At 38.4% G+C, this 27,879-nt stretch overlaps 1 protein-coding gene across 2 annotated transcripts in view; it reads left to right on the forward strand.

Annotated features, from left to right (window-relative positions):
- Positions 1–27,879, forward strand: part of GABRA4 (gamma-aminobutyric acid type A receptor subunit alpha4) — a 60,525-nt gene that overhangs the window by 7,352 nt on the left and 25,294 nt on the right. For both annotated transcript variants that reach the window (XM_067531280.1, XM_067531279.1), the window contains exons 3-8: positions 4,526–4,593; positions 6,995–7,215; positions 7,315–7,397; positions 9,642–9,785; positions 12,154–12,306; positions 22,064–22,323. In XM_067531280.1, coding sequence (XP_067387381.1) covers positions 4,526–4,593; positions 6,995–7,215; positions 7,315–7,397; positions 9,642–9,785; positions 12,154–12,306; positions 22,064–22,323 — 929 coding nt within the window. The remainder of the gene's footprint in view (positions 1–4,525; positions 4,594–6,994; positions 7,216–7,314; positions 7,398–9,641; positions 9,786–12,153; positions 12,307–22,063; positions 22,324–27,879) is intronic.

The following is a 27,879-nucleotide window of genomic DNA, read 5'->3' on the forward strand; positions in this document are numbered from 1 at the left end:
ACAAGATACACTGGAAAAACAAAGAGGTAATTTTGTCTGTTTCTAGAGGGTAGAAAAAATACTTACAATTATGAACTTCTATTAAAAATTCATACATATCTTCAAGGTTACATCATATGGCCTAATGTACTTATTAAAAATCATCAGTGGGCTAGGAATGGGAACTGTGCCGTGAAGCTGATTAGTTTTCCAGGCAATTGTCCAGTCCTTCTCAGCTGGTTAGATTGCATGGATGAGTCAGGGGATTGTTAGCAGGATATAGGACTGTTTACCTGTAGTTGGCTGATTTGAATCTGGCCCAGGTTGGTAGTGACTGAAGTCATTACCATCTGTCTGCTGTTCAGTGATATATGTTAAATTAGCTGGTATTCTTAGTCCAGTTCCCAGTAGACAGGTGTCTACATCATGAAATTGGCACCAATTACCACTCTTGTTGGCAGTTTCAGCAGAGAGACAAACTACGGAACAGGCAAAGAGACTGAGCTATCTCCTTATTCCTAAAGATGGTCAGGTGTGGGTAAAGAGACATTGGTATTTGAGAATTGCTACTGCCTACACAGTGTCTGTCTGTCTGATGAATGGGGAGGGATGTGTGTGTGTACTGTTCAGTGCTAACTATCTTGGACCTTCCATAAACACTAAACATTCATTTTAAAAATGCCCTGCTCGGTTACTGTGACTTCACAATTAAAAATCAAAGTATTGGCACCATTCAGCTTTCCTTCTGCTATTCTTGCTGATTGTTCTTTTTGTTTTATTTGAACTGTAGTGGTGGATAGCTTCCCAATCCCAAACTCATGCTATTTTCCTAGACTGTCTAGCCAGCAGTTATTTAAAAAGAGAACATACCAAATCATCCACAAACAGTTTTTTTCTGTACTTGTTGATTTTTAGCCATACCTCTGGGGACAGTCCTAAAACAGATGATGTACACTAGTGCCCAAGGGACTGTTCTTGTAATAATGGTAATAATGCTTACCACCTAAATTGCATGTCACACGTTGAAGGCTCTGCACAAACCTTAACCACCAATTAATATCCTAATTCTCCTGGTAGAAGTTTCTGTAATGGTGAAATTTGCCAAGGTCCGTAGAAGGCTTTCTGCACCACATAAGCTCCACATTGTTCCTGCAAGTACTCAAGAGTTGTCCACTGAGGATATGCCAAGGGTGGCACAGGGGAGGAGATAATGGATCTCTACTTACAAGTCTCCAGTATCCCAGAATCTCTTCATAGGGGGCATTGGGAGGCCTGTGGCTACAATTCAGCCCATAGGCTGGAATAGTAGTCACAGGAAGGCTATGCTTTTACCTTGTGACCCGTCCATAGTTTTAAGGGCTGGAATCAGTTCCTTTCTGTAATCCATTAACTTCCCTACACACACCCAATTATTCTAGCTTTTTGTCGGGGTTGATTTTTAGTCCTGCATGTGCAGATTTAGAAGCATTTTATCTTGCAGGCTGTAATTCAGGTTTGATAGTGCCCATAGCAGTGCGTAGGATTCTCCTACTATTTAGCAGATTTTAAAAAAATACTCACCAGCAGTGTATTATAAATAGTTACTTAATTTTTCTGAGGCTCTGTTTATATACAGAAGTGTTCACATGGTTCACTGAAGAGGAATTTCTACTGATCTGCTTAGGTAACTTAATACATAAATGTCCACTGTGTCAATAAGAGCAGGTTAGGGTTTTGTAACAGGACATCATGATTGCATAGTTAATAAACTCAGGCTAAGGGATACAGTGCTTTTACTCTGGAGAGTCGTTTAGTCACAAGTCAAAGTGAGTCTGATGACTGTATACCAGCTCCTAGTACACACTTCCAGACCACCAAACAATTTTATCATGTTTGGTAGCCTGTGGCCAGAGAACAGGAAAAGCAGGGTGTTGCAAGCCAGGATGACTTCCAATGGTAGAACTCTAGGTGAAAGCTTGAACATTGCATGTTTCATTATGTCTAGTTCTGAAAGCTGCTGCCAGCAATATTTCACTTTTTACTTTCATAAGCGTGACATTCCCCTAAAACCCCATTTAAAATTAAATGATTTTATTTACAATGACATTTATTTACAGGCTGTAATGTCTTAAAATGTAAGTGACTAACGTCAGTATCTCACTGACACTAGATGAGAAAACACACTTGAAGGTTTGCCATTAAGCTGTTCCTTTATTTCAGAGGGGTGTGTGTGTGTGCGCTCCTCTGTGAGCTTCTATTGCCGTCTTTATTCTCTCTGAAAGGTCCATCTAATAAGGTGTGAATGTGTCTGTCTCAGCACTTACCAAAGCTATTCCAAGAGTGGACTAGAAGTGGTTGCTAGACAGTCACATGCTCCTTTACACAGTGTCAGATCACATTCCTCTCTGCAGTTGAGCTAGTCAACATTTTTCCAATGCTTCATTTTCCCATGGGAAGGTGCCATTTTGTCAAGATATACATTTCCCGTGGGAAGTGTCAGTTTTAACACAACTTCATTTTGGAAACAAAAAATTGAAGGAAAAAAGTGTTTTGTTAAGATTGAAATGTTTCATTTTGATATTTTTGGAACTGATTTTCTGTTTCATAATGACTTTGTTCAGATATTTATTTAAAAAAAAAATCAAAATTGAAATGAAATATTTCAGTACACCTAAAAAAAAATACATGTTGGTTTTTTTTTTGTGGAAAATTCAGAACAAAACAAATTTTGGAAATTCTGCTTGCCACAGAGCTCTACTTTGTAGTGCTCTTAGCCTCCACCTACCTGTGATGTGAGGGTCTAACTAGTTACTCAAACACAGGTCCCATGAGGTGGCAAGATATTGCACTGTCTGTGTTGCCAAATTTGAGACATTGAATCAGTTTTCTAGCTTTAGTTTTGCACCTTCTTTTTCAGGAAACTCCAAAGAATGATTGCACTTCATACATTCTGTAAACTTGTCGCCCATGAGATTTGCAGCCATTAGTAGACCAAAATAATCAGTCAGTGTCTGCGAGAAGCAGCCATTCCAGTGGATGTTTGTGCCTTTGGTGATTTTGATGCAGTTATAAAGTTATAACTGCAATCTGTGAAGTAAAATGGAAAAAATACACTCTGAAAAGAAAGAGGAAGTAAAAGAGTTTGAGTAGTGTTAAAACTCAGTTTCTTAGAGCTAACAGATAAAGTAGCCAATTAAGGTGTCTATATCATCTAAAATACAGTAGCTAATATTCTTATGTCCTTGAGTAATGAAGATGAATGCATGCATTTTCCTCTTAACTTATTTTTAAGATATAGTTTGCAGACCGTTAAATGAAATAATTTTACAAACTTTTAATTTGCTTTTGGTTTGCAGTTTGCAATATGTATACTTGGCTGAAAAGAAAAATAGTTCACTTGTTCGCAGGTTGCCTACTTCTTTCTTTTTTCCTTTCATTTTTGCATTTTGATTGACATCTGTGCACACAACAGTTTTGAAACAGTCTTCAAGTTTTCACTTGCTTCTTATTGGATTGTATGAACTATCAAAAAGCCTGAGTTAATATACACTCGGATAATGTATTTTCTTTAGAAATGTGAATCACAGGGGACTGGATATTCTGACCTTTCACCTCTAGGTCACCAGTTCAAATATGTCCCGAAGTTGTTACTATCTAATAGCTGTTTGATAGCACATATATGACCTGAGTTGATGGTCTGGGACTCCAAGATAAATTGCTATTGGACTAGTGCCCGTGTCACAAACACCCATTATAGCTATAACTATTTAGCACCCTCTTAGTTGTCTCCATAGGGATAGATCCAACTCCTGTTAAAGTCTGCAGCAGTCTTTCAATTTACTTTCATGGGAGTTGGATCTGGCCCTGATTGGGTACTGTAGTGTGAACTAACCTCTTCTGCAGGTGATTTCTCTATAGAATGGCAAAGTACAATGATGGATTTAGGTCGAAAAGCTTTGCCATGACCTGTCACTTCCTATGCTGTATCCAACCTACTGACAAGTATAAGTATTCCGTGCAACTTTCATGATCATCACATTAATATCAGTGGAAGTTGCAAGAATGGGTCAAAGGTAGCATGTGGACCCAGTCCTGATTCTGCAAGCCCATACGATTGTATGCATATTGTATATTACAATACTTATAGTTCCATTAATTTTAGAAGGCCTATGCATGTTAGTAGTAAATAATCTTGGTAGTAAGGTTTTGTTGAATCAGGCCCCTAATTGTTTAAAATATTAATTTTCTTAATTGTTTCCATTGTGGCACTGGTTTTCTTATTCATTGGGTCAAAGTATATTTTCTGAGTGGGAATTTGCATTGTAAACATGTATGATGTATTTATGCAAGTGAAGGTAATTCTCTGATAATTAACATTGTGCAACTGTCTGAAATTACAGTAGGCTTGGTTTTGAGAACATGCTGTCTGTGCATTTTTCTCTGATTAGTCCACAGAACCTTCAAAGTGATAACTGCATAAAATGTGGTATACGTTCTGGTATGATTTTTGAGACATGTTAACCTGCAAAATTCCATTTTTCTTGCTCATGTCCTTTTTATATGTTAGGTCCTGTTACTGAAGTCAAAACAGATATATATGTGACCAGTTTTGGACCTGTTTCTGATGTAGAAATGGTATGTACGTCTGGAATTAAAATATCATTTTCTGTTGCTGAGAAGCCATTAACTGCAGTAAGGGGTGAATGCTTAATTCGTATGACTTTATACTGTACTGTCAATCATGCAAAGTAGGAAAGATTAGCAGTAGCTTAATTTGTAGGCTATAATTAGATATAGCAGGCCTGATTCTGATGTCACTCAGACTGTTTTTAGACTGGTTTAAAGAATTGACATCAATTCATTTACAACAGATGTATACTGGTGTCAGAGCCAACTCAGGCCCAGTGGGGGTATCTGAGAGCACTGTAGGGAGAGCAGATATTTCTCTGAGGCCAAAAAAGTGCCTTTCCCTTCTGGAGCTTGCCTCTCTATCTCCCCAGCTTATTAGTATTTATTACAAATGGGTAAATAATGACATTATTCCCCAAATATTTGTTGACGTTTTCACTTCAAATGAATTCAACATCAATCTTCAAGCCCCTCTTGGCATCACTTTCAGTAAACATTCAAAGTGAAAGAGTTTTACCAGAAAAAGTGTTTGCAAAAAGTGAATGGCAAAGTGACGTGCCTGTGTAGTCACAGAAGACAAATGGTAAATGCACACACAATTGTGTGTGGAAGCCTTCCACACTCATTCAAGGCCTGATCCAGAATAAGTCCCATTGACTTTTATGGTGCAAGTCCCAGCCCTTAATAAGGGAAAAAGAAAAAATATCACGTGATTTTATATGGTTAAGCACTACAGTTCAAATTACGTAGATACACTACTAAGCCTTGGAGTAAAGTTTGAACAAGATATTGTTCAAGAGCCAGATTCTGATTGCCTTATGCCTTCTGAATAGCATCTTGCTTGTTAAGTGGTTGCATTTGTGCGTTAAAGTGTTATTCAGCCTGAGTAAGGATATCAGAATCTGGCCCCAGCTAAATCTGAGTAATGAATACATTTGAGATAATTAAGTATCACCACAGAATAGAGACTATATTTGTCAGCTAACTTATTAATTGTGAATTATTAGCTCAGCTCATTTAATTATACAGCACTATGAGTATGCTTGGCACTTTACAGGCAAATAAAACTGGCAGATCTCTGCCCCAAGAAGCTTATGCTTTAAGGCTCAATTCTGCAACCATTATTTACGCTGTGTACTTTTTACAGATGCAAGCAGCCCTACTGAACTCAGTGCCATGACATTAGACATCATGCAGCATTGCATAGACATACACTGAATTAGGCATTACATAGCAAGGGGTGAGAATGAATATAAGGTGGAAGTGGAAGGAGACAAAACAGGATAAAGGCAGTGAAAGATCATGAGCTTTGCATATTGTTACATACTCCTCCTGTACGTGAAACAAGTTTCCCAAGCTGCCTCTATTATATAATAAAATTAGGAGCACAGTCCTACAAATCCTTGCTCATCATCTGAATAGTCATTAGCCACATGATTAGTTCCAGTGGCTGTGAGTAGACCCAATGACTGATTACCCATGTGAGGAAGGGTTTGCAGGATCATGTCCCTAATGAGTAGGTTTTACATTTTGGACTCTTCTTGGAAAATGGCCAGAAAGAAAGTAATCACAATAATTTTAATATGTTTTAGCACATAACTGCATCTGCATAACAGCTAGAGGGCATAGTGCCCTTCACTGTTAAGCAAATATTCTGCAAACAAACCAGTGCGCACGTGCTTTGATATCCCAAGATAAAAAGTACCATGTAAACATTCATTCCTTCATGCATTTATTTATGTGTGTGGGTTCTCATTACACATTCATGACCCTAATCATTCAAATATTTGTGCACCTGCTTTATTTTAAGCACGTGAATAGTCCCGTGGAAGTCAATGGGACTATCCAGATGCTTAAAGTTAAAACATAAATGTTTGCAGGACCATGGTTTATAATACACACTTTTTATAGAGATGACAAAAGAACTATTGATTCTTTTTCAGTAAACTTCCTTCTTCTGTCAGTTGAAATTAGATATATTTTCCTTGTGTGATTTTGGTGAACTTGGGAGAAACAGAAATCATGTGTCCTCATATTTTTAATCTGTCATGCTATAAAAAGTCCATGGATGTATATCTTTTTACAATCTATTGACACTTGTTATCACATTAGTCATTTTGTTTCCAGTTATATGCTAGAGTACAAGCTTAATTGTCTGCTTCCTGCAATTTTATTAGATTATAGTAATTACTCCTGAATGATTAAATATGTATAGCAATTTATTTATATGATTAATGTGGGAAATTAAGGTATTAAGAAGTGCACAGTTCATTTTAATTGGTAGAAATATATTTTGTAGTTAACTTAACAATGTTTACTCCACCACTCATTTTTTTGCTCCTGAGGGATTTTAACAGGAAACATACACATTAAAGTGTAACATTTGTTTTTCTACAATATACTATAGGAATACACAATGGATGTCTTCTTTCGTCAGACGTGGGTGGACAAAAGATTAAAATATGATGGTCCCATTGAAATTTTAAGACTTAATAATATGATGGTTTCGAAAGTGTGGACACCTGACACATTTTTCAGGAATGGGAAAAAATCCGTCTCACATAATATGACCGCTCCAAATAAACTCTTTAGAATAATGAGAAATGGCACCATCTTATACACAATGAGGTATTCAGTTTATTTATTTGGCTTTCAATTACTGCAGAGAAAAGTTCTACTGCCTAGACAACATGCTAACCAAAGCATATTCAATTTGTTTCATTTTAGGCTTACCATAAGTGCAGAATGTCCCATGAGATTAGTGGATTTTCCAATGGATGGTCACGCTTGTCCTCTCAAATTTGGGAGTTGTAAGTTACAATTATGAATTTCTTGTTGCTAGAGTTTTAAAAAAAACAGATGCATATTTTAAAAAAAATTTTGTATCACAACTGAGGTTTCTGAGTACTAGGCTTGGGCCACAAGCTTTATGCATAGAAAAATGCCATTGACTTGACTTCCATATGAGTTTTGTTTGTGTAGGGGCTGCAGAATCAAACACACAGTGCTATCAAGGCAGTGAATTGACAAAGGGGCACGGATTCAGATAATAAGTTAAAAACTCCACATCTCTGACTACAAGGATGTTTAAGGGCTTGATCTAATGCTCACTGAAGTCAGTGGAAAGATTCCCATGGACTCCAGCAGGCTTTGGCTCAGACCCTCAGTGTCTTTTCAAAATTATATAAAAGGAAAGCTTTAGAAATCAGATACCAGATATCTGTAAGAGCTCCTAACTCTTTTAATAGTTTCCAGTTGGGAACATATTGGTCCAGATTCTGTATTGCCTTCATCTTGCACAGGGCACAACAGAGGGGAGGAGCCAATCATGGCTCCTTGTTTCTCTCTTGGGCCCCCAGAGCAGTTTTGAGCAGCCTGGGAACCAGCTGGGGCTTGCTAGAGCACTTTACAATCTGTCCATTCCCTCTGCCCACCCTGTCCAACCCCTGGCATGTCCCTGAGCTGCAGTCAGATGTTGTGGACTGTGGTGGCTGCAGGGAGTTGGTTGTAGCTCCTCGTTCCCTGGCCACCCAGCTCCAGTGGAAGTTAGAGGAGGTGCCCTACTGTTGTAACTTCTGCCACTGGCATAAATTCAGTTTACACCAGTGGAAAATCAGGCATAGGGAGTTTGGCTGAACTACACCCCTGTCCTACACCAACCTGCACCCCCCGCCCTGAAACACATCATTTTCCCGGAGGACTGGCACCTGGCACAAGCTGTTGCTATAGCCACCTCTTTACAGATGCTGAGATTCCCCCTACACAGGAGAATTCTCCAGGGGGGATCACTGGCCAGTTTAAATGCATGCAGTGGACATTGCATTTGGCGGACTGGAGTGTCTGGCCCTATGTTGAGTGGAATGGTAAAAAGGGCATACTCATTGCATGTGTAAAGGGAGGGTTGGATTTGACTTTAACATGAGTTTTGGCTGTGCAGACATTAACAGTTTATTTTGTAGTATTGTTTGAATATTTCTTGAGGACTGGGGTATATTATGGCTGCTGAGAGGTGTTATTAAAGGCCTTCTGATCTGGGCAAATATTTTGAAAATTTCTGAGCTTGGCATAAGTGTTATTTCCTTAAAATAAATGTGTCCCTAGTCTCTCAGATGTATGCACCCCTGGGATCAAACTCAGGTTTGAGTCCAAATCCCCCTACCATCCACAGACAAATCTTTCCGACTCGGGTCAGCAAGCACTCAGAAGCTGGGTCCTAGGACCCAACTGGCGGGGTGGGGCTAAGCCCGAGTCTCACTGGTTATGTTTAGACAGCCCATGCAAGCTAGACTCTGAGCCTGGACTGATAGACATGGACTAGCGGGGTTCACACTAGCACTCTAAAATAGCTGGGTTAACAGTGCTTTGAAGTTGTGGCTTTGGCTGGAGCTTGGTTTCTGAAGCCTATGAGGTGGGGTGAGCCTCAGAGCCCAAGCCACTACTTCAAAGCGTTGCCTACACAGGTATTTTTAGAGTTCTAGGGCAAGCCCCACTAGCCCAAGTCTGCTCACGCAGGCTGGGAGGCTTGCTCCTGCAGGCTGTGTAGACATATCGACTAAGACTCTGTCCAAGTCCTATCATTTTGCAGTGCAGACACAGCTCCACTAGCAGACATGAGTCAGAAGGTCTGTGTGGTGCGGTATGGGTGAATTAGCACAGTTGTGACATGAGGATTTGGCAGTTGTCAACCCAGGTTTACAACCCAGTGTAGTTGCTCAAGAGTGGGTGTGGACACTCTGAGTCCACAAGCATGGGTCCAAAAGACCTGGGTTTATTATGCAGTGTAGACATACCTCTGAGCTATATTATTGTTAAATATCAATCAACTATAAAACTATAGAACTTTCCAGTACTAGATCATTGCCCTTACCAAACATTTTAAAAATGACATTTGAGCCCCAAATTAAGAGTCTGATTCTGCTGGTGTAGAATTTCCATTGAAGGTCATGGTGGTTCCATACATATTCCATTGATTTTCAGTGGGCTTTGCATCCGGACCTTAATATGGTGTGATAAGACATTTTCTATTTATTCATGCTAACAATACATTGTTTTAGATGCATATCCAAAGAGTGAAATGATTTACACCTGGACAAAAGGACCTGAGAAGTCTGTGGAAGTTCCTGAAGAGTCTTCCAGTTTAGTTCAGTATGACCTGCTTGGGCATACTGTATCCAGTGAAACTGTTAAATCTATTACAGGTAAGAATCTCATCAATTTGAATCAATTTGAGATGTGGGAATTAACAGTGTAATTTTGTGTTACTCTTTTTCTATAAGGTATTCCGGAGCTTTAACTGACATAGTATGCCTAAGCATATACGTGCATAAATCAGAGCTCAGGTTTTCTTTTTTCATATTAACACTTGCAGATTCACTATAGTGGAGTTCAAAGTCCCTTCAGAAAGCGAGGATAAGGTCACTAGTCAGAAAGGCTAAATGAATGTGTGTAACAATTACTTAAAGCGTAAAGCTATTAGAGGCCTTGAAGTCCAATTGTAGAAGTACTTTCTTGGTATTATATGACAAAATACTTGCTTTTGTTTGGTAATGCAAACAATTCAGACTAGGTAATACAACATGCCGAATATGTTGTTAAAGTAATAAATTAGAACTATATTCGAATTAGCATAGGAGCAAATGTATTAATCACAACAGCTCCTGCTGCTGATTTTTGTGCTACTAACATTTCTAAGACAAGTGACAATAAAAGATAGCTCCAGTAAGTGCAATCTCACTGATCAGCTGTTTGTTGATAAACATTTATTTAAAAAATATTATTTATTGTTGATTTACAAAATTACATTACTAAATCCTGGAAGTTTGGTTCTGTAAAATGGAATGCTGTGGCAGGATAGAGACAAAATTAAACAACAGATTGAGCAAATGTATTTGACAGATTTCTCTAGTATTCTTGATATCAAGATAAAACAATATTTTCTTTATCTCTGGATATTATTAGCATGAGATGTTATTGCTCATCCATAATATAACAAGACAAACCAGATCGCTTCCCTGCTACTTCCCAAAAAGCAGTTTCTGTAAATCTCTTGCAGTCTAAGCTTATTCTGTTAATTTGTCTTCAGAACACTAGCTCAGAGCTGCATGGACTAAAATCCTGTCCCTGCTGAAGTCAATGGGAATTCAAGAGGCCAGGATTTCACCCATGGTGAAGACTAGACTTCAAGGCCATTTGTGTTGCTTTCCCTCTAATCAAATTCTGGATTTCAGTTTAGGCTTTTGTAGGGGCCAGGGGAATTTCCATTGAATGGAATGAGAAGATAGAGTAGATTGTGCTTAGTCCTATGCTGGGGAGGAAATGACACAGGAGTCTTCCCTGGTCTCCTTTGCAGGGTCTAGGATAGTCTTGGGACCGAATCTTGCTAACTTTTTTCTCTTGTAAGTAGTCATGACTCACTGAAATAGCCTAACTGATTTCATGATTTCATCCTTCTGGAGAGCCCTGCTCCAAACTGAACTGGACTGGACTGTCTGTGCTCTTCTTGGTCTGGCCTGGTCGAGTTTGTGGTCCTCATTCCTTATTGTAAATAATCAGAGATTCCAAGGCCAGAAGGACCATTGCGATCATCTAGTCTGACCTCCTGTATAACATAGGCCATAGAATTGCCCCCAAAATAATTACTATCAAAATGGAGGCTGGAAGCATAGGAAAGGAGGCATTGCCATACTAGATCAGATCAGGTCCATCTAGTTCAGTGCTCTGTTTTTGATAATGATCAGTACCAGATGCTTCAGGAACAGGTACAAGAAACCCCCAAATGGACAACTTTGAATAACCTGCCCATGATGAAAGATTTTTCATAACTCTTGTCAGGCAGCGGTTGTTTTATGCCATGGGGAATACGAGTTTATAATCTCTAGTTATCAGTTTATATATAATTATCCTACCTAAAACAGCTGTGAATGTTCAAAGGCCCAGTTAATCCTTTCTTTCCCATTCATTGTTCTATACACCTCCATCATAGTGCTATAGGTACAAACAACAATTTGATTTCTAATATAAAGTTAAAATAATGACTTGCTGTACTGCTAGTTAGATGAGTTTCTGAGACTGGTTTTAACCATTATTATAAATCTTTCTCTCTCCAGTCCAGTTTCCATATAAGCTAATATGCATCATTTGGTAGTATTTAGATGTTATAGTATGGCCTCTATGTACAGTGAAATGGATATGACAAATGCCCCAGCTGGATAGATGGTAAATAGGTATCTTATATGCCTTGAGAGTGTTTTCTTTGAGGTGCCAAAAGAGCTCTTAAATAGCACTTAAACCATAAAAGCCAATCTAACATTACCTATTAATTTATAGTCTTTTATGTTATGTCTCCAGAATGGCATTGTAAGGACATAGTACAATTTTGTTTGATATCAGACTTCCTTTCCTTCTTGTTTCCTAAGCAACCCAATCTTTCAGTGCTTGTGTTGCTAAGCTATGAAGATAATATTTTCTTATCTAATTCTGGTTGGCTGTCTGAAACATGGTTATTCTGCAACAGCAAAATTATATATGGAGGCAAAAGCATGTTTTCCTTTTGCTTTATTTTTTTAGGTGAATATGTTGTTATGACAGTTTACTTCCACCTCAGACGGAAAATGGGTTATTTTATGATTCAGACATATATCCCATGCATTATGACTGTGATCCTCTCGCAAGTGTCATTTTGGATAAATAAGGAATCTGTTCCAGCTAGAACCGTGTTTGGTAACTATATATTATTCTTTTTCTTCTTCTTCTTTTTTCCCCCCATTTAATTATGTTTCCTCCACTAATGATTTTTACTAAAATAATCCTTATGTGGCACAATATGCATATTTTCTCAAAAGCAATTCTGCTAACATGAGAAAATAAATTAAATTCAAATGCAGATGGGCCTTCGTTTACCATCTTGGATCACTGGATCATAGAGGTAAACATGGAATATTTAACTTGGAGGGGAGTGTGGTTTACTGTAGCAAGTTTTAAATGTATTGGGACCCATCCTTGTGCCCATTGAAGCAAATGGGAAAAAGTCGCACTGAGATCTGCGATGGGCAATATGACATTATATATGTGTCTAACCTTTGTCAATATATTTGCCATATGCTACATGTCTAAGTGTGAGTCATTTGTAGTCTTTGACTTATCTGGATCCGCACTGGCAACTTTTATGCAAGCAAGCCTGTGTACACGCCATGTCTTGAACAACTGTAGTTGAGCTCACATGTAGCTGTTTTTACACCCCATACATTGAGATCCAGAAGCGTTTTAGGACAGGTGTCTGGGTCATTAGTGTTGGAGAAATATGTCCAACATTGTCATGTTGCCAGCCATTTCCAGTTGAGGAAGGGATGTCAGGCGGAACTCTCATGTCATGGTTCCAGATAAGGGTCTGGTAATTTGGGCATTTGATATGTTGCAGAAAACTATTGTAAGTTGGAGAGGGTCTTGTTCCGGGCCCGATTGCAACAGAAAAGCTTATATTGTATATTTTTTTTCATCCACTGAGTTAGCCATATGGTCATAGAGAAGGACTGCTGGAAGTTCTTCTGATTGCAACTCTGCAGGAAGTATGTTCACTGTTGAGCCAAAATTAGCAAAGCATTTGTGTGTGTGTGTGTGTATGTGGTTTTTTTTTTTCCCCCTGACAAGCTTCCATAACTTTAGTCTGCCAACCTCTGCCAGACTGCTGGTTGAATTATATCCCAGTCAGCATGTGTACTGCTGGCAACATTCTGCATAGTTGTTGGCCAAGTTAAGCTGCTATCATGTAGGTTGGTATAAATCTGGCTTTATCTTTCATACCAGTATGAAACCAAAGATCTTCAGCTGTTTACTTGTGAATCAAATGTACACAGAGAACTGCAATGTCATTATCTGGAGACCACACCACTGCACAAGGGTATTGTGAAGCATGTGCAACATGAAGTAGAGGCTGAGTATCTGTTTCTTCATGAAATGAGAATAGATATTCTTCATCTACAACTCCATCTGATGTGATCATATGAGCAGTGAGGCCATCCTTGAATCTACCTGCAATAACCATTTTCTGAGCTGGGCCGAGTAAAGTTCTGCCATATCATGCCATGATTCTGATAAAAATTTAACTGGATGTGCTTTATTTTTGGGCTTTCCAATGAACTTACTCCACTGATTTGGGATGGGTGTTTTGGAACCATGAATTTTGACTTCATTGCTTTGTGAGGATTGCTTTTGTGTATCTCAAAAGCCTTAACTGAATCCTTGACGTCATATTGATCGAAGACTATATATACTTTTTTGCGGCTCTCATAACTATAGAGGCTGGCGTACTATTCTGAAGCCCAATTCAGCAAGTTCTGCAAAGCTAGTTACACCTTTTTGCATCACCAGTTGTATAACAGCTATATTATCCAAGCTCTGGGCATATTGGATACGTTGACTGTTTCTTTTTCTAATACAGGCAATTGTTTACTCTTTGCAGTTTTTGTTCATGATACGATCAGAATGTGCTAGAGGGTATGGAACTGTGGAAAGCTCAGGTGTGAAAACTTCCTTCAGATCAATCTCTCTTGTCTGTGCGGCTACTACAAGATTGCTAAGCAACTCTCTGTCTGCATTGATAGTCACTACTAACTTTAGATTTGATCTTTTTCTTAGTGATGCTAATGTCTTGATGTTGAGCTTGTTCAGTGATTCAAAGAATTCACTGATATTTGAATTTAATTTGTCATCTTCAAACTGTTTCATTGCTTTGATTCCTGTATCATTCTCAGTAACGAGTTTGGTAGTAACCTCTGCGGGTGCAACAATGTCAATTGCAATGTTGGTGAGTCTGTTATATCAGCATTCAAATCAAATAACTTTGTCTTGGAGTTGGTGATGGTGATGGTGTCAACAATCTTATCTACATCTTTTTCATCATAGTGCATGACTCCTCATGTTTGCCATCTGAGTCTACCATATCACACATTACTTTCATGGAAGTTGTGATAGCTGAGTGCTTATGAGCAGTGATGAATCAGCTAGCCAACTATACCCATATTTACTTTACTATCACAATTTACTGTTTGTTTGAGTGCCACGTCTGTCCATACTCAGCTGAATTGATTGCTAGACCAAGCCACAGCATGATTTTCCATGCACAAACCGCTCATGACCTTTGGGGGCATAATCTAGCAGAAGCTTCGTATCACTGATGTTCTCAGATACCCAGCAGGCACAGTAGGTGTGGTAGCATCTCTACAACTGCTGCAAGATGCAGGTCCCAGTTGCTTTCATGTTCTGCTCTAACAAAATGCATTAGGATGCTCACAATTTTGATGTAATCATCCCGGAATGCAAAGGTCTTGGAAGTTGGTGTTCCAAAACTGAGTTTGTGCAATACATCCTGTACCTTTTTGAGGAGGTCACTGAGCTGGGAAAATGTTACTATTAGATTTATTGCATCGTTGTTTGATACCACATTTTGACATTCTTGGAGCTTGATGTTTGGTGACGTCTACATCACAGTTACTCTCATTGTCTTGTACCAATTTACAATGCTTGCCACTGCAGTCTGGACAAAGCCTCCTTTACAAGATTATGGGTCCTTACTCCACAGTTGTATGATTTGCATTTAAGTAGATTGCTTGCTGTGTTGCTATCAGATGCCTGCAATTTTATGAGGATGTCTTCAAGACCACTGTCTTCATAATTCTTTCGAATTACAGCAAGAAATGTTTCCACACAGTAAACTACCTAATCTTAAGATTGTTTTCTGAAATTCTGTTGGGTATCTCCACCGGATCTCTTTGCTCTCACAATATATAGCCCTATCAAGTATCAGGACACTATAATCTTGGCCAAGAGTCCTGGACATCTTTCTGACATTCTTCATTACAGTGAAAACTATACTCCATTCAGTAGGTGATACTGGCTGCATTGGAGAGTGCCCAGTAGATGTGACTTTTGGTATGGCAGATGAAATCATCACATTAAAAGATGTCCATCCTGGTATTTGCTGAGCATTTACCATTTCAAACTTGCCTCACATAACTTGGTTGGGCAGCATCTTAAAATTATCCATTGCAGATCAAGGTTGGTGGCTGTCAGCAAGCCTCCACATCTGTATACCAGTTACTTTTTACTTTGCCCACAAGATTAGATGTGGAGCATCTATCATAAGTGTTGTACTCCAGTATGTCTTGGCACATTGCATGAATTGCAAGTGATTGTCTTTACTTTCTTTGAGCCTGAGCTAGCACTGTGCAAAAGCTGCCTTCTGGAATTGAGGGAGTCTGCTGGACTATCATATCTAGCTGAAATGAAAACGCTCTTTGTCCATGTTTTGTAGCTGTAAAATATGATGTTGAAATAAGCTAATTTTTTTAGATATTACATGGTGTAAGCAGATCATAAATTACACACACACACACACACACACACACACACACACACACACACACACACACACTATATATATATAAAAGAACAAGCAGAGAGCATATTTAAAGTAAATTTGCCATAATGAAATCAATATAGGATAAAATTAGTGTATACACATGTTAAGAGAGAATCATTACTTTGACTGTTACATGAAATTTATGAAATTTTTTTGACATAACTTTATAAAAGCATCCATAATTCTCAAAGTTACCACTGCATAATACCACATCCCCCTCCTAAAATCACACTTGGGGGTTAATCCCCATATTAAAATTCATTAAACCATTTCCGGGAGGGAGGAAGGGGGGGGGGGGGATTTGCTATGAATTTCAAATTTAAGCAGCATTTTCCACGTGGCACCCTAGACTAAAAAGCTGCATCTGCATTGACCATCTTAAACAAGATTTGGCCATTTAAAATCTACAACTTCAAGACAAAACTATGAATCATCAACATAAGATAGAAATATTATTTCCATCCTAATATATAGATGTGAAAGCTGGAAATCTCCCAGAGATACAGACAGATGTTCAAATAGTTCAGGAAAATACTAAGTATGAAATTGATTTAATTTATAAAAATTGGTGAAATTCCTCAGAGTTCAGGAGCTCCTCTTTTCCAAAGTTATCCAGAAAAGAAGATGGAAATATCTGGGATGTGTGTTAAGAATAATCTAGAACATCTGTCATGGCAGCTGTGCAATTGAGGAGGTGGAGAAACATGTGATGGGTCAACTGAAAGAACCCTCTGTCAACCACTACTCAGACGTAACAACATAAAGGACATGAAAAGAGCAGCCTAGAATAGACTGGGATGGTTGAGCCTTGTTCATGGCCTAAGCAACATCTCACTGATGGTGTGTAAAGGATTCAGATTCACACTATTACAATCGAAGGCTATGTACTAGGCAAATTGGTTGAAACTATAGTAAAGAACAGAATTTTCAGACGCAAAGATGAATACAATTTGTTGGGGAAGAGTCAATGTGGTTTTTGCAAAGGAAAATCATGCCTCAAAAAACTATTAGAATTCTTTCAGGGGGTCAACAAGCACATGGACAAGAGTGATCCCTATATTGTGAATATAATGTACTTAGATTTTCAAAAAACCCTCACCAAGGCCCCTCACTAACGTCTCTTAAACAAAGTAAGCGATCATGGGATAAAAGAAAGGTCCTCTGGTTAAAATATAGGAACAAATGGTCAGTTTTCAGAATGGAAATAAATAAATAGTGGTGTCCCCCAAGGGTCTGTACTGGGACCAGTACTGTTCAACATATTCATAAATTACCTGGAAAAAGGGATTAAACAGAGAGGTGGCAAAATTTGCAGATGATGCAAAACTACTCAAGATAATTAAGTCCAAAGCAAACTGTGAAGCGTTACAAAGGGATCTCACAAAACCGGGTAACTGGGCAACAAAATGCAAGATGAAATTTAATGCTGATCAATGCAAAATAATCAATGTTGGAAAACATAATCCCAACTATACATATAAAATAAGAAAAAGAAAAAGATATTGGAATCACTGTGGATAGTTCTCAGAAAACGTGCTCAGTGTGCAGTGGCAGTCAAAAAAGCTAACAAAGATGGGAATTATTAGGAAATGGATAGATAATAAGACAGAAAATATTGTATTGCCTCTTCATAAATCCATGCTACGCCGACATCTTTAATACTGAGTGCAGATCTGGTCACCCCATCTCAAAAAAGATACATCAGAATTGGAAAAGGTACAGAAAAGGCCAACAACAATTATTAAGGGTATAGAAAAACTTTGATATGAGGAGAAATTAATAAGATGGGGAATTTTCATCTTGAAAAAGAGATGACTAAGGGGGGACATGATAGAGGACTATAAAATCATGACTGGTGTGGAGAAAGTAAATTAGGAAGTGTTATTTAATCCTTCTCATAACACAAAAACTAGGGGTCACCAAATTAAATTAATAGGCAGCAGGTTTAAAACAAACAAAAGGAAATATTTCTTCACACAATACACAGTCAACCTATGGAACTCCTTGCCAGAGGATGTTGTGAAGGCCAAGACTATAATGGGGTTAAAAAAGAAAACCTAGATAAATTCATGGAGAATAGATCCATCAATGACTATTAGTCAGGATAGGCAGGGATTGCTGTTTGCCAGAGGCTGGGAATGGCCAATGGGATGGATCACTTAATTATTACGTGTTCTATCCATTCCCACTGAAGCACCAAGACAGGTACCAGGCTAGATGGACCATTGGTCTGACTTAGCATGGCCATTCTTATATATTTTTTATCACTTAAAGTAAAGCAGCCCTTATCTGGTTTAGCACAGCAGTCTAAAAATTCACTAAGTATACACTCTCCATTTTATTTGCATATAAAAGAACAAATGATGAAGGCCAGATAAAAAAGCTAACAGAATATTAGGAACCATTAGGAAAGTGATAGATAGAAAATCTCATAATGCCCCTATATAAATCCATGATATGCCCAGACTTTGAATACTGAGTGCAGTTCTGGTCACCAAATCCCCAAAAAGATGCCCTTCTCTGTACTTGTTCCAATTCCTAAGGAACAAAAATTATTAAGGTTATGGAAATGCTTTCCATATTAGGAGAGATTAAAAAAAGACTGAGATTGTTCATCTTAGAAACAAGATGACTAAAGGGGATATGATAGAGATCTAATAAAATCATGAATGGTGTGGAGATAGTGAATAAGGAAGTGTTTTTTACCCCTTCACATAACACAAGAACCAGGGGTCACCCAATGAAATTAATAGGCATCAGGTTGAAAAGAAACTTCTTCACACTATGCACAGTGAACCTGTGGTACTTGTTGCCACAGGATGTTGTGAAGGGCAAAAGTATAACTGGATTATAAAAGATTAAATAATTGGCCACGATGAATTCTGATCTTGCATTAATGCTAGTTACCATGGGAAGACAAAGTTCACTGTTTCTAGAGGCCAATTCATTGGTCTATAGAATTGAGTTCTGCAAGCCACAGAAACCCCTGGGAATTTTACTGCCTAGTATGGCTCACATTATATACTAGCCAGACCTCTTGTAATGCTGATAAATAACAGAAACATGCACAGTAGTATTTGTGTTGTTATTTTATAAGTTTGGTGCCAAAATCCTACAATAAAATATATATAAAAGGTCTGATTTTTACATACCTGGTATGGGATTCTACAGTTTAGGTGGAGTTTTGGGAGAGCTGCTTCTGGTGGACATAGGAGATCAGTGTTCCTTAAGAAAGGGGGATAAATAGTCTGCATAGTTTTAGGGTTTTTATGCTTTTGCTTACTATGCTGATACTTTAAAAAAAATGCTTATATGTACATCTGCTTGGAAATGTACAGGTGTGTTTAGGGCCCTGTAATTTTGGTGCATGTCTATTAACATTTTAATGGAACACAATTTGCTACTCCTGGAAAGTTAGCCTATTATACACTTCAGCATAAAGAGCAGTTGAGAGCTTGGATTTTTTTGCATACAATCTTGATTGTGAAATATGTTAAAATCTTACAGAAAATTGCATCTGACACTTTGAAATTGTTCTGGGGAAGAACTTCTGCCTGGTCAACCCTATTTTATTTTATTTTATTCCCTTCTCAACATCTCTAGGTTTTCTTCCAATTGTTGATTAGTTGTTTAAGTCGGAACCTACCCAGGGTGCCACTGACGACCAAGGCACCTGCAATTTAATAGCTACTGGTTTCTTAATCTCTTTCCCCATTAGTAGAGGTTTGATTCTGGGAAATAATTGACATTCACTCCAGAATTAAGTGGTGTCATCTTGAGAAGGATGCTTAAGAAAGGTCAGCATCTTCCTTTGCTAATCAACATATTAATAATGCCATCTGTAAAGGCATATCAGCTAAACCACTGGGTCTTGGAAAACAGAGTCATCTTCCTCAGAAAAATGATTTTCATAGAAATTTCTTTAATAGCTAAATGACTTTAGCCTGGGAAAATCCCATCACCCACATCAGTGTGTCCCCCAGCACCTTTTTGTGTAAGAGAGCTGCAAGCTCACAATGAATTGTATTTTTCTTGTTGGGTTTAACTTGGGTTAACTTTCCTCTCGTTCCAAGAAAATGCTTTTTTTTTCTTTTTGCTCTCATGCAGCAGGGCAACCTTCCTAGGTTCGTTATTCAGCCTGTTATACAGTCTGGATTGGTGACTACCTTTTGTTCTCCAAATACCCTGTATAATTTTATCTGGGTGGAGCATTTATATATATGATTGTTATTTTTCAAAATAAATGGGGCCAACCAACATGAGCTCTGGAATTTTACTATCCATTAAAAACTTTATTTTCAAATAGAATTCATCATCATACATGGTGAGAAATTCTTCTCAATTGTATAAACCACATACTGAGCCAAAAATGGGTACAGTTTTTTGTTTTCATAAATAGAGTGAAGAGTAAAGAAAGCTCCATTTGTAATCACTGGGTATCCTGTTAAATATTCATAGTACAAGCGGTATATTTTGTGTTGAAAGAAGTGGGATTTTTTTTGAAGCTTTAACAGTTCTTAGGATACTTTGCATAACATAAGAAAGCAAGTATACACCTTGGCTTTATACTATATGTGTTTGCATTTCAAGTATTACTATGAAGTAGTTTTTGAGCTCAGATGAAACCTTCATGCATGTAGATTTTAATTAAAATTGTACTCTTTCAGATGATATCAGAGTTTCATCTCCATACTTCTAGGAGAAAGATAGGGTTGTGGTGCTTTGTTAAATAACAACGTTTCCAGCACGACAATACTCCAATTTTTCTGAGCACCAAAATAGATTGTTTTCTTTAATCTTAATGGCGCTATTTCTATCTGGATTATAGACAGGATAGGTGAAAAACATGTTTGACTGAGACTCTTGAAGATTTGATATTTCTCTTTTTTAGCCTGAGTACAGTACTATATATTACAGTATAATGCTTTAAAAGGAAATATCGAATACTAACCTGCTGCATGAAATTATATAATATACCATTCCTATGTAGAAAAAATGCTGATAAGTGGAGGTACAAAGGTTTTATTGCTGTGAGTTTCGGATTACCTGCACAATTCACTCATGGCTTTTCATATGGCTATGCATTCCATCTGAGGAGCAGTAACACTTTGAGGTATTTATATAATATAAACTATATATATATATATATATATATATATATAATTAATTCATGGTGGCAAATGGTAGTATGTTGTCATGAGCCAGAGTTTAATGCATTATTTGAGAGTGGCAAAGCCCTTCTATTAGGTATAAAATGCATAAATCCCTATACAAAGTAATTGTCTTTCTCCTCCTGTCAGATAAATTCCTTTTCTGCATAATGCAGCTCAATCATATTTTTATGTAAGATGTATCTTTAGGATTCACTTATTTTGCCCCTAATTTCCTCTTAGATGTTCCATGTTGAGCAAACTCATCAATGTGGATGATCACAGTTGCACACAAATCAAGAAGTCTCAGCCCATCAAGGACTTAATTCTGCAATCCTTACTCAGGCAAGTCTCCCATTGGCTTCAATGGGAGTTTTGCCAGAATAAAGACTGGAATATCAAGTCCAACCACCGTTCCTGTACGCCCATAGACATTTGGTTGAGAGCAATACAAGGTGCTCTCTTTTCATGAGGGATTGAGTGATCTAGGTCTTCACACCCTTTGCGAGCATGGGAGCATTAGTCTGAATTTGGGATGTAAAATGAGATCCTCTCATGGTACTAGAGTTATGTTACCCCTGGACTGCAAGGCCAAGCACAGCATAGTGGTGTTTTTTCAGAAATTGTTCTGGCCTATTTTGTTTTAAAGCTGTAAGGATAGCTAGTGCTATTTTAAAAAAAATTAATGTTGAGTTTCTTTTTCCTCATTATCCCCTGGCAAAATAATTTAAGTGGCATATTCAGTTAAATGACTATCTTGAGATCTGCAGTTTAATTGCACATGTGTTGATATTAGATTTTTGCAATCACAAATGGAAAACTACTAGATGGCTTTGATTTTCTTTTTTTATTCCCACTCTGATCTACATGGATAGAGCAATTAATTTTGCTTTGTTTCTTTGCTTTGAAGGAATAACAACAGTTTTGACAATGACAACGTTGAGCATCAGTGCAAGGCATTCGTTGCCAAAAGTATCCTATGCCACTGCCATGGACTGGTTCATAGCTGTCTGCTTTGCCTTTGTGTTCTCTGCTCTTATTGAGTTTGCTGCTGTCAACTATTTTACGAATGTTCAAATGGAAAAAGCCAAAAGGAAGACAGTGAAATCCCTCCTTGAATTTCCAGTCATGCCGGTGCAGAGAGAACAGTGCACAGAAGAGGCACTCACGGTATTTTATTTATTTATCTTTTGTTTGTTTTGTTTTCAGGACTGTACACAATTGCTTACGAGTGCCGTGCATGAAAAATATTTGATGATATATTTATGGGGTCCTGTAAGAGAACATCATAAAGTATAAAACCTAGTGCCACTGAGGGCTTTTTTCTACTGTCATAAATGGGATCAGGACTTGGTTCTGTTAGGATCTTTTCATATTTTCCATTTTGATTAACAAGTTATAGCTTCCAGATAGAAGGCCATATATTGGTGAAGTAGAGGGAAAACAAAAGTAGAATATTTAACATGTGCAGTTCATATTTATCCATCTGAGAAGAGTGGGCTAGATCGCATCCTCCTCAGGGAGGGAGCTAAGCTAGAAGATTCTTCTCTTGGAGTTTCCTTCCAAATCATTCCATTGTGTCTCTTTCACTCCATCTCCCTGTTGTCCAGGCTGTGGGTCCAGTCAACAAAATCTACAGATCCCAGAGCACCAGAGGAGACGGGGATCATCTACGTAGAGGCTTGATGCCTCTCTACTGTCTGAGTGTTTTAACCCTCCCTTCACTTTCTTGGTTTCATGGGAGCCTAACTCTCTGAGCCTCCTCTTGCTGTGTCTGGCACCAGCACACTGAGAACCTGAGACTATTACTTTTCTGAGGAAATCTCTGCAAGTCTAATGAGGGGTGACAATGCACATTATCCTTAGTCCCAGCCTGCCTATTCCTTCCTGGCTCACTCCTTTCTACTATCACTGCATGCACAGTGTCCCAAGCCCTCAGGGTGCCCTCCGCAGGATCCCAGAGAATAGGGGTAGCACTGCCACAGAGGCGACTATACCCATATCCATGAGAGAGGCAGACAGACCTCTCTCTGCATGCAGATCTTGGCTTCCTATGCAATTAGGATTTCAAAGAGGAATGAAAATGCGTATCGTTCTATAGAGCCAGGATCCAATGTAGTGGTGGTGGTCTTTAACTTTAAAATCAGTGAGATTGCCATTTTTTAACCTTTCTGCAATAAGAAATTCTCTCTAAACTAAACATGGAATTCAGCCAAATGCAAGTTTGAGGCTGTGCTCGCTCCATTTGTAAAATTTTTTTTTTTTTTTTTTTTTTTTTTTTTTAAATTCTTCCTTGCATTGTTGGGTGATTGGATTCTCTGAGAAAAAATCAGTAGGTTGTGTCCATCAATAATTAGATCTTCCTTTGCGCATACTATTTTTAATAGCCTTTTTTTCCTCTCCTGAATTTATTAATGAAACGGTTAAAATTTTGGTTTGAGTCTGTTGGAAGGGGCTTCTCTGGGATTCTGTAGCACTTTTATATCTTCATTTATTTATTTTAATTTCAAAAAGAAGCTAATGACATAGGGCCAGATTCTGATTCCCTTGCTTGCAGTGAGTAGGGCATTACTCCCTATATAGCAGTCCCCCTGAAATCAGTAAAGGATATTACTCAGCCTGAGCAAGGGTGGCACAATCTATCCTATAGTCACAATGTTCCTTTATGTGCAAATCTCACAGCACGGGAACTTTATTTTCTATGAAATCAGTAAATTGTTCAAGATTCTTATCATCTGGATTGTCAGATCCCATTATTTCAGCAGCAATCATAGGAGCTGCTCATAATGTCTTTTTGCACAGGAACCCCCATCTGGCTACTGTAGAGCCTTTCCCATGGATTGCTTTTCAGCTGTTGTATTGTCTTAAAGTGTGATCTATGTGGTTTTAAGTGCGATTCTGTAATAATTACCTTGATATCCAGCCCTGCTAATTAAGGATTTGACCCCAACTCCTGTTGAAGTCAATGGAGGCTTTTCGCTAATCCCAGTGTGAGTTGTATCAAACCCTTAGCATACACCTATACTACAAGAAAGTCTGGCAGCAGCAAGTTTCAGAGCTCACATCAACTGACTTGGGTTCACTGGGCTTTCCCGCCAGAGCTAAAAATATCAGTATAGACATTCCTGCTCTGAGACCAACCACCTTCACCAGGTTTCAAAGCCCAAGCAGGACTGTTGCCACTACTATTTTTAGCCCCGTTGTGTGAGCCTGAGTTAGTTGACCTGGGCTCTGAGACTTGCTGCAGTGGGGTTGTTTTGTTTTGCCGTGTAGATGTACCTTGGAGTTCAGAGGCTAGATCCTCAGCTACACCACAGCTACACTCTGCTTCAGGCTAAAAAGCTTGGTGATCCCCAGACTTGGGGAAGTAGGGGCTGATTCTGAGCACCTCAAAACAGCCGGAGCAGGGGCCAAGAATCTGTGCCCGCATCCTGATGTTTGTATTTAACAGTCTGAAATCAGTCATCTAAGCAGGTTTACAGCACACAATTTTTACTAATGAGCGTTTCCAGCAGCTTCTGAAGAGGGATGGGGCAGAGGAAGCAAGTCGGCGGATTTGTGGAAAGAACTATGAGTCTTAAAAGGTCACCAGTGTCCACTTTTTTAAAATTCCTGCCCATTTTAAGGTCCTTCAGATGCTTGGACACTCTGGTTGTGCAGTTTGGAGCTGTACAATGCAAAATAAATTGCTTAGTTCTAGTGATCCCAGTGGAGCTCTCCATAGCTGCATACATTCTCCTCAGCTGAGCCTCATCCCCTAACATGAATACTTGGAAAAAAGAATGAATACTTTGTAAACTGATTCCCCTGATAAACTGTAAACTGATTCCCTGACAAGTTATTTTCCACTTTCTAGTTGAGGGAGGAGTTGGATGGGGGGAAGGCGAATGGACTATGGACACGTGACTTTATTCTTTCCCTTTGGTCTGGAAAAAAATTAGCTGGTGAAGAGATTAGTCACCCTGGACACAAAGGCTTGGAAACATCGGATCAAAAATATATGAAACTAAACTTCTAACACACGGAAGATTAAATAAAGCTTCCATGTTCTCATTGTATTTAATCCAGGACCAGGCAGGTGACAAGCTGTGAATGTCCCTTTCCTTCCTTTTTCCTACTCCTTTTTCTTATCAACTCCTCCATTTCTGCCTTTCCTCATTTACCCCAAATTATGAAGCACATATGTATCTGACAGAACTATTCCAACATCTGGGCCAATTGTCCCTACCTTTTATATATTGTAAACTAATGTTTCCTAGTTCTGCCTCATTTAGCTTTGTCTCTCTCTGTCTCCAAATATACACTTTTTCTGATGTCCAGAAGGAGGTGAGAGGCAGACCAGTAGAAAGTCTTTAGGTGAAGATAAAAGGGGAAGAATTAGGAGTGATGTCCTGGTAGGGGTCTGTTGTAGACAACCAAATCAGGAGGAAGACAGATGAGGCATTTCTAGAACAAAAAACAGAAATATCCAAAATACAAGACCTGGTAATAAGGGGGGACTTTAACTACCCAGACATTTGTTGGAAAAAATATGGCAAAACACACACTGGCCAATAAGTTCTTGGAAAGTGTTGGGAGAAACTTCTTATTTCAGAAGATGGAGGAAATAACCAGGGGGACAGCCATTTTAAACTTGATTCAGACCAGCAGGGAGGAATTGGTTGTGAATCTGAAGATGAAGGCAATTCAGGTGCAATAGTAGATTTCATGATTCTGAGGACAGGAAGGAGGAAGTACAGCAGAATAAGGACAATGGACTTCAAAAAAACTTTAACAAACTCAGAGAGCTAGCAGGTAAGGTGCCATAGGAAGAAAATGTAAGGGAATAAGGAATTAAAGAGAGCTGGCAGTTTCTCAGAGAGACAATATTTAAGGCACATCAGCAAATTAAACTCTTTAATGACTTGAAAAATGTAAAAGGAATCCTGTCAAAAGTGGAAATAGGGACAAATTGCTATGGATGAGTTAAAAAGAATAAGGCCATTATATAGGGAAAAAATCAGAAAGGCTAAGGCACAAAATAAGTTACATCTAGCAAGAGACAAAAGGCAATAAGAAGAGGTTCTATAAACACATTAGGAGCAAGAGAAATATGAAGGAAAGTATAGGTCCACTACTTAGCAGGGAAGGAGTAGTAATGGAGGACACCAAGAAAGCTGAGATGTTTGTCCTATTTTGCTCCAGTCTTCACTAAAAGGGTTAATTGAGACCAGATGCTTAACATAATTAATATTAACAACAAGGAGGAAGAAACACAAGCCAGAATAGGGAAAGAATATGTTAAAGAATATTTAGATGTGTTTCAGTTGGCAGGGCCTGACAGAATTCACTGTAGGATACTTAAGGAACTAGCTAAAGCAATCTCAGAAACATTAGTGATTATCTTCAAGAACTCATGGAGTATGGGTGAGGTCCTAGAGGACTGGAGATGGGCAAACATAGTACCTGTCTGAGAAAAGGGGAACAAAGAGGACCCAGGGAATTACAGACCAGTCAGCCTAACTTCGATACCTGGGAAGTTATTAGAACAAATTATTAAACAATCAATTTGTAAGCACCTAAAGGATAATTGAGTGATAAGTAATAGCCAACATATTTATCAAGAACAAATCATGCTAGATCAAACTAATTTACTTCTTTGACAGGGTTACTAGCCTAGCAGAGTTGAGGGAAGCAGTAGATATGATATATATGGATTTTTAGTAAGGCTTTTTACACAGTAACACGTGACATTCTCATAAGCAAACTAGGAAAATATAACCTAGATGAAATAACTATTGTGGTGGGTGCACAACTGGTTGAAAAACCATACTCAAAAATAAATATAAATGGGTATGCTGTCAAACTGGGAGAACATATCTTGAGAGATCCCACAGGAGTTTCTCCTGGGTCCTGTGCTATTCAATAATTTCATTAATGATTTGGAGCAGAGAGAGTTTGATTATAAAATTTGTGGATGGCACCAAGCTGGGAGGAGTTGTAAGCACTGCAGAGGACAGGATTAAAATTCAAAAGGACCTCGACAAAATGGAGAATTGGTTTGAAATCAACAAGTTAAAATTAACAAAGAAGTCCAAAATATTATATTTAGGAAGGAAAAATCAAATGCACAAATATAAAATGAGGAATAACTGGCTAAGCAGTAATACTGCAGAAAAGGACCTGGGCATTATAGTGGATCACAGATTGATATTAGACTTTTTTCCAAATGCATCACATTGCTGGCTCTTATTCAATCTGGGGTTTATTGACAGGAATGTCGTATCTGAGGCATAAGAGGTAAGTTTTTGCTCTGCTTGGCACTGATGAGGCCTCAACTAGAGTATCATGTCCAGTTTTTGGCACCACAATTTAAGAAAGATGTGGACAAACTGGAGAGTTCAGAGGAGAACAACCAAAATGATTAAAGGTTTAGAAAACCTGACTATGAGGAAAGGGTAAAAAACCTGAAGTTTTTTTAGTATTGAAAACAGAAAACTGGGGGAGGACCTGGTAACACTCTTCAAATATTTTCAGGACAGTTTATAAAGAGGACAGTGATCAACTGTTCTCCGTGTCCACTGAATGTAGGACAAGAAGTAATGGGCTTAATCTGTAGCGAGGGAGATTTAGGTTAAATATTAGAAAAATTTCTAATGATAAGGGTAGGTAAGTACCGGAATAGGCTTCCAAGGTATGTTGTGGAATCCCCATCATTGGATGTTTTTAAGACCAGGTTAGACAGAC

Source organism: Emydura macquarii, unplaced genomic scaffold (assembly GCF_026122565.2).
Source record: "Emydura macquarii macquarii isolate MOO-44397 ecotype Brisbane River unplaced genomic scaffold, CSIRO-AGI_Emac_v2 contig_3128, whole genome shotgun sequence".
NCBI classification, from domain to species: domain Eukaryota; kingdom Metazoa; phylum Chordata; order Testudines; family Chelidae; genus Emydura; species Emydura macquarii.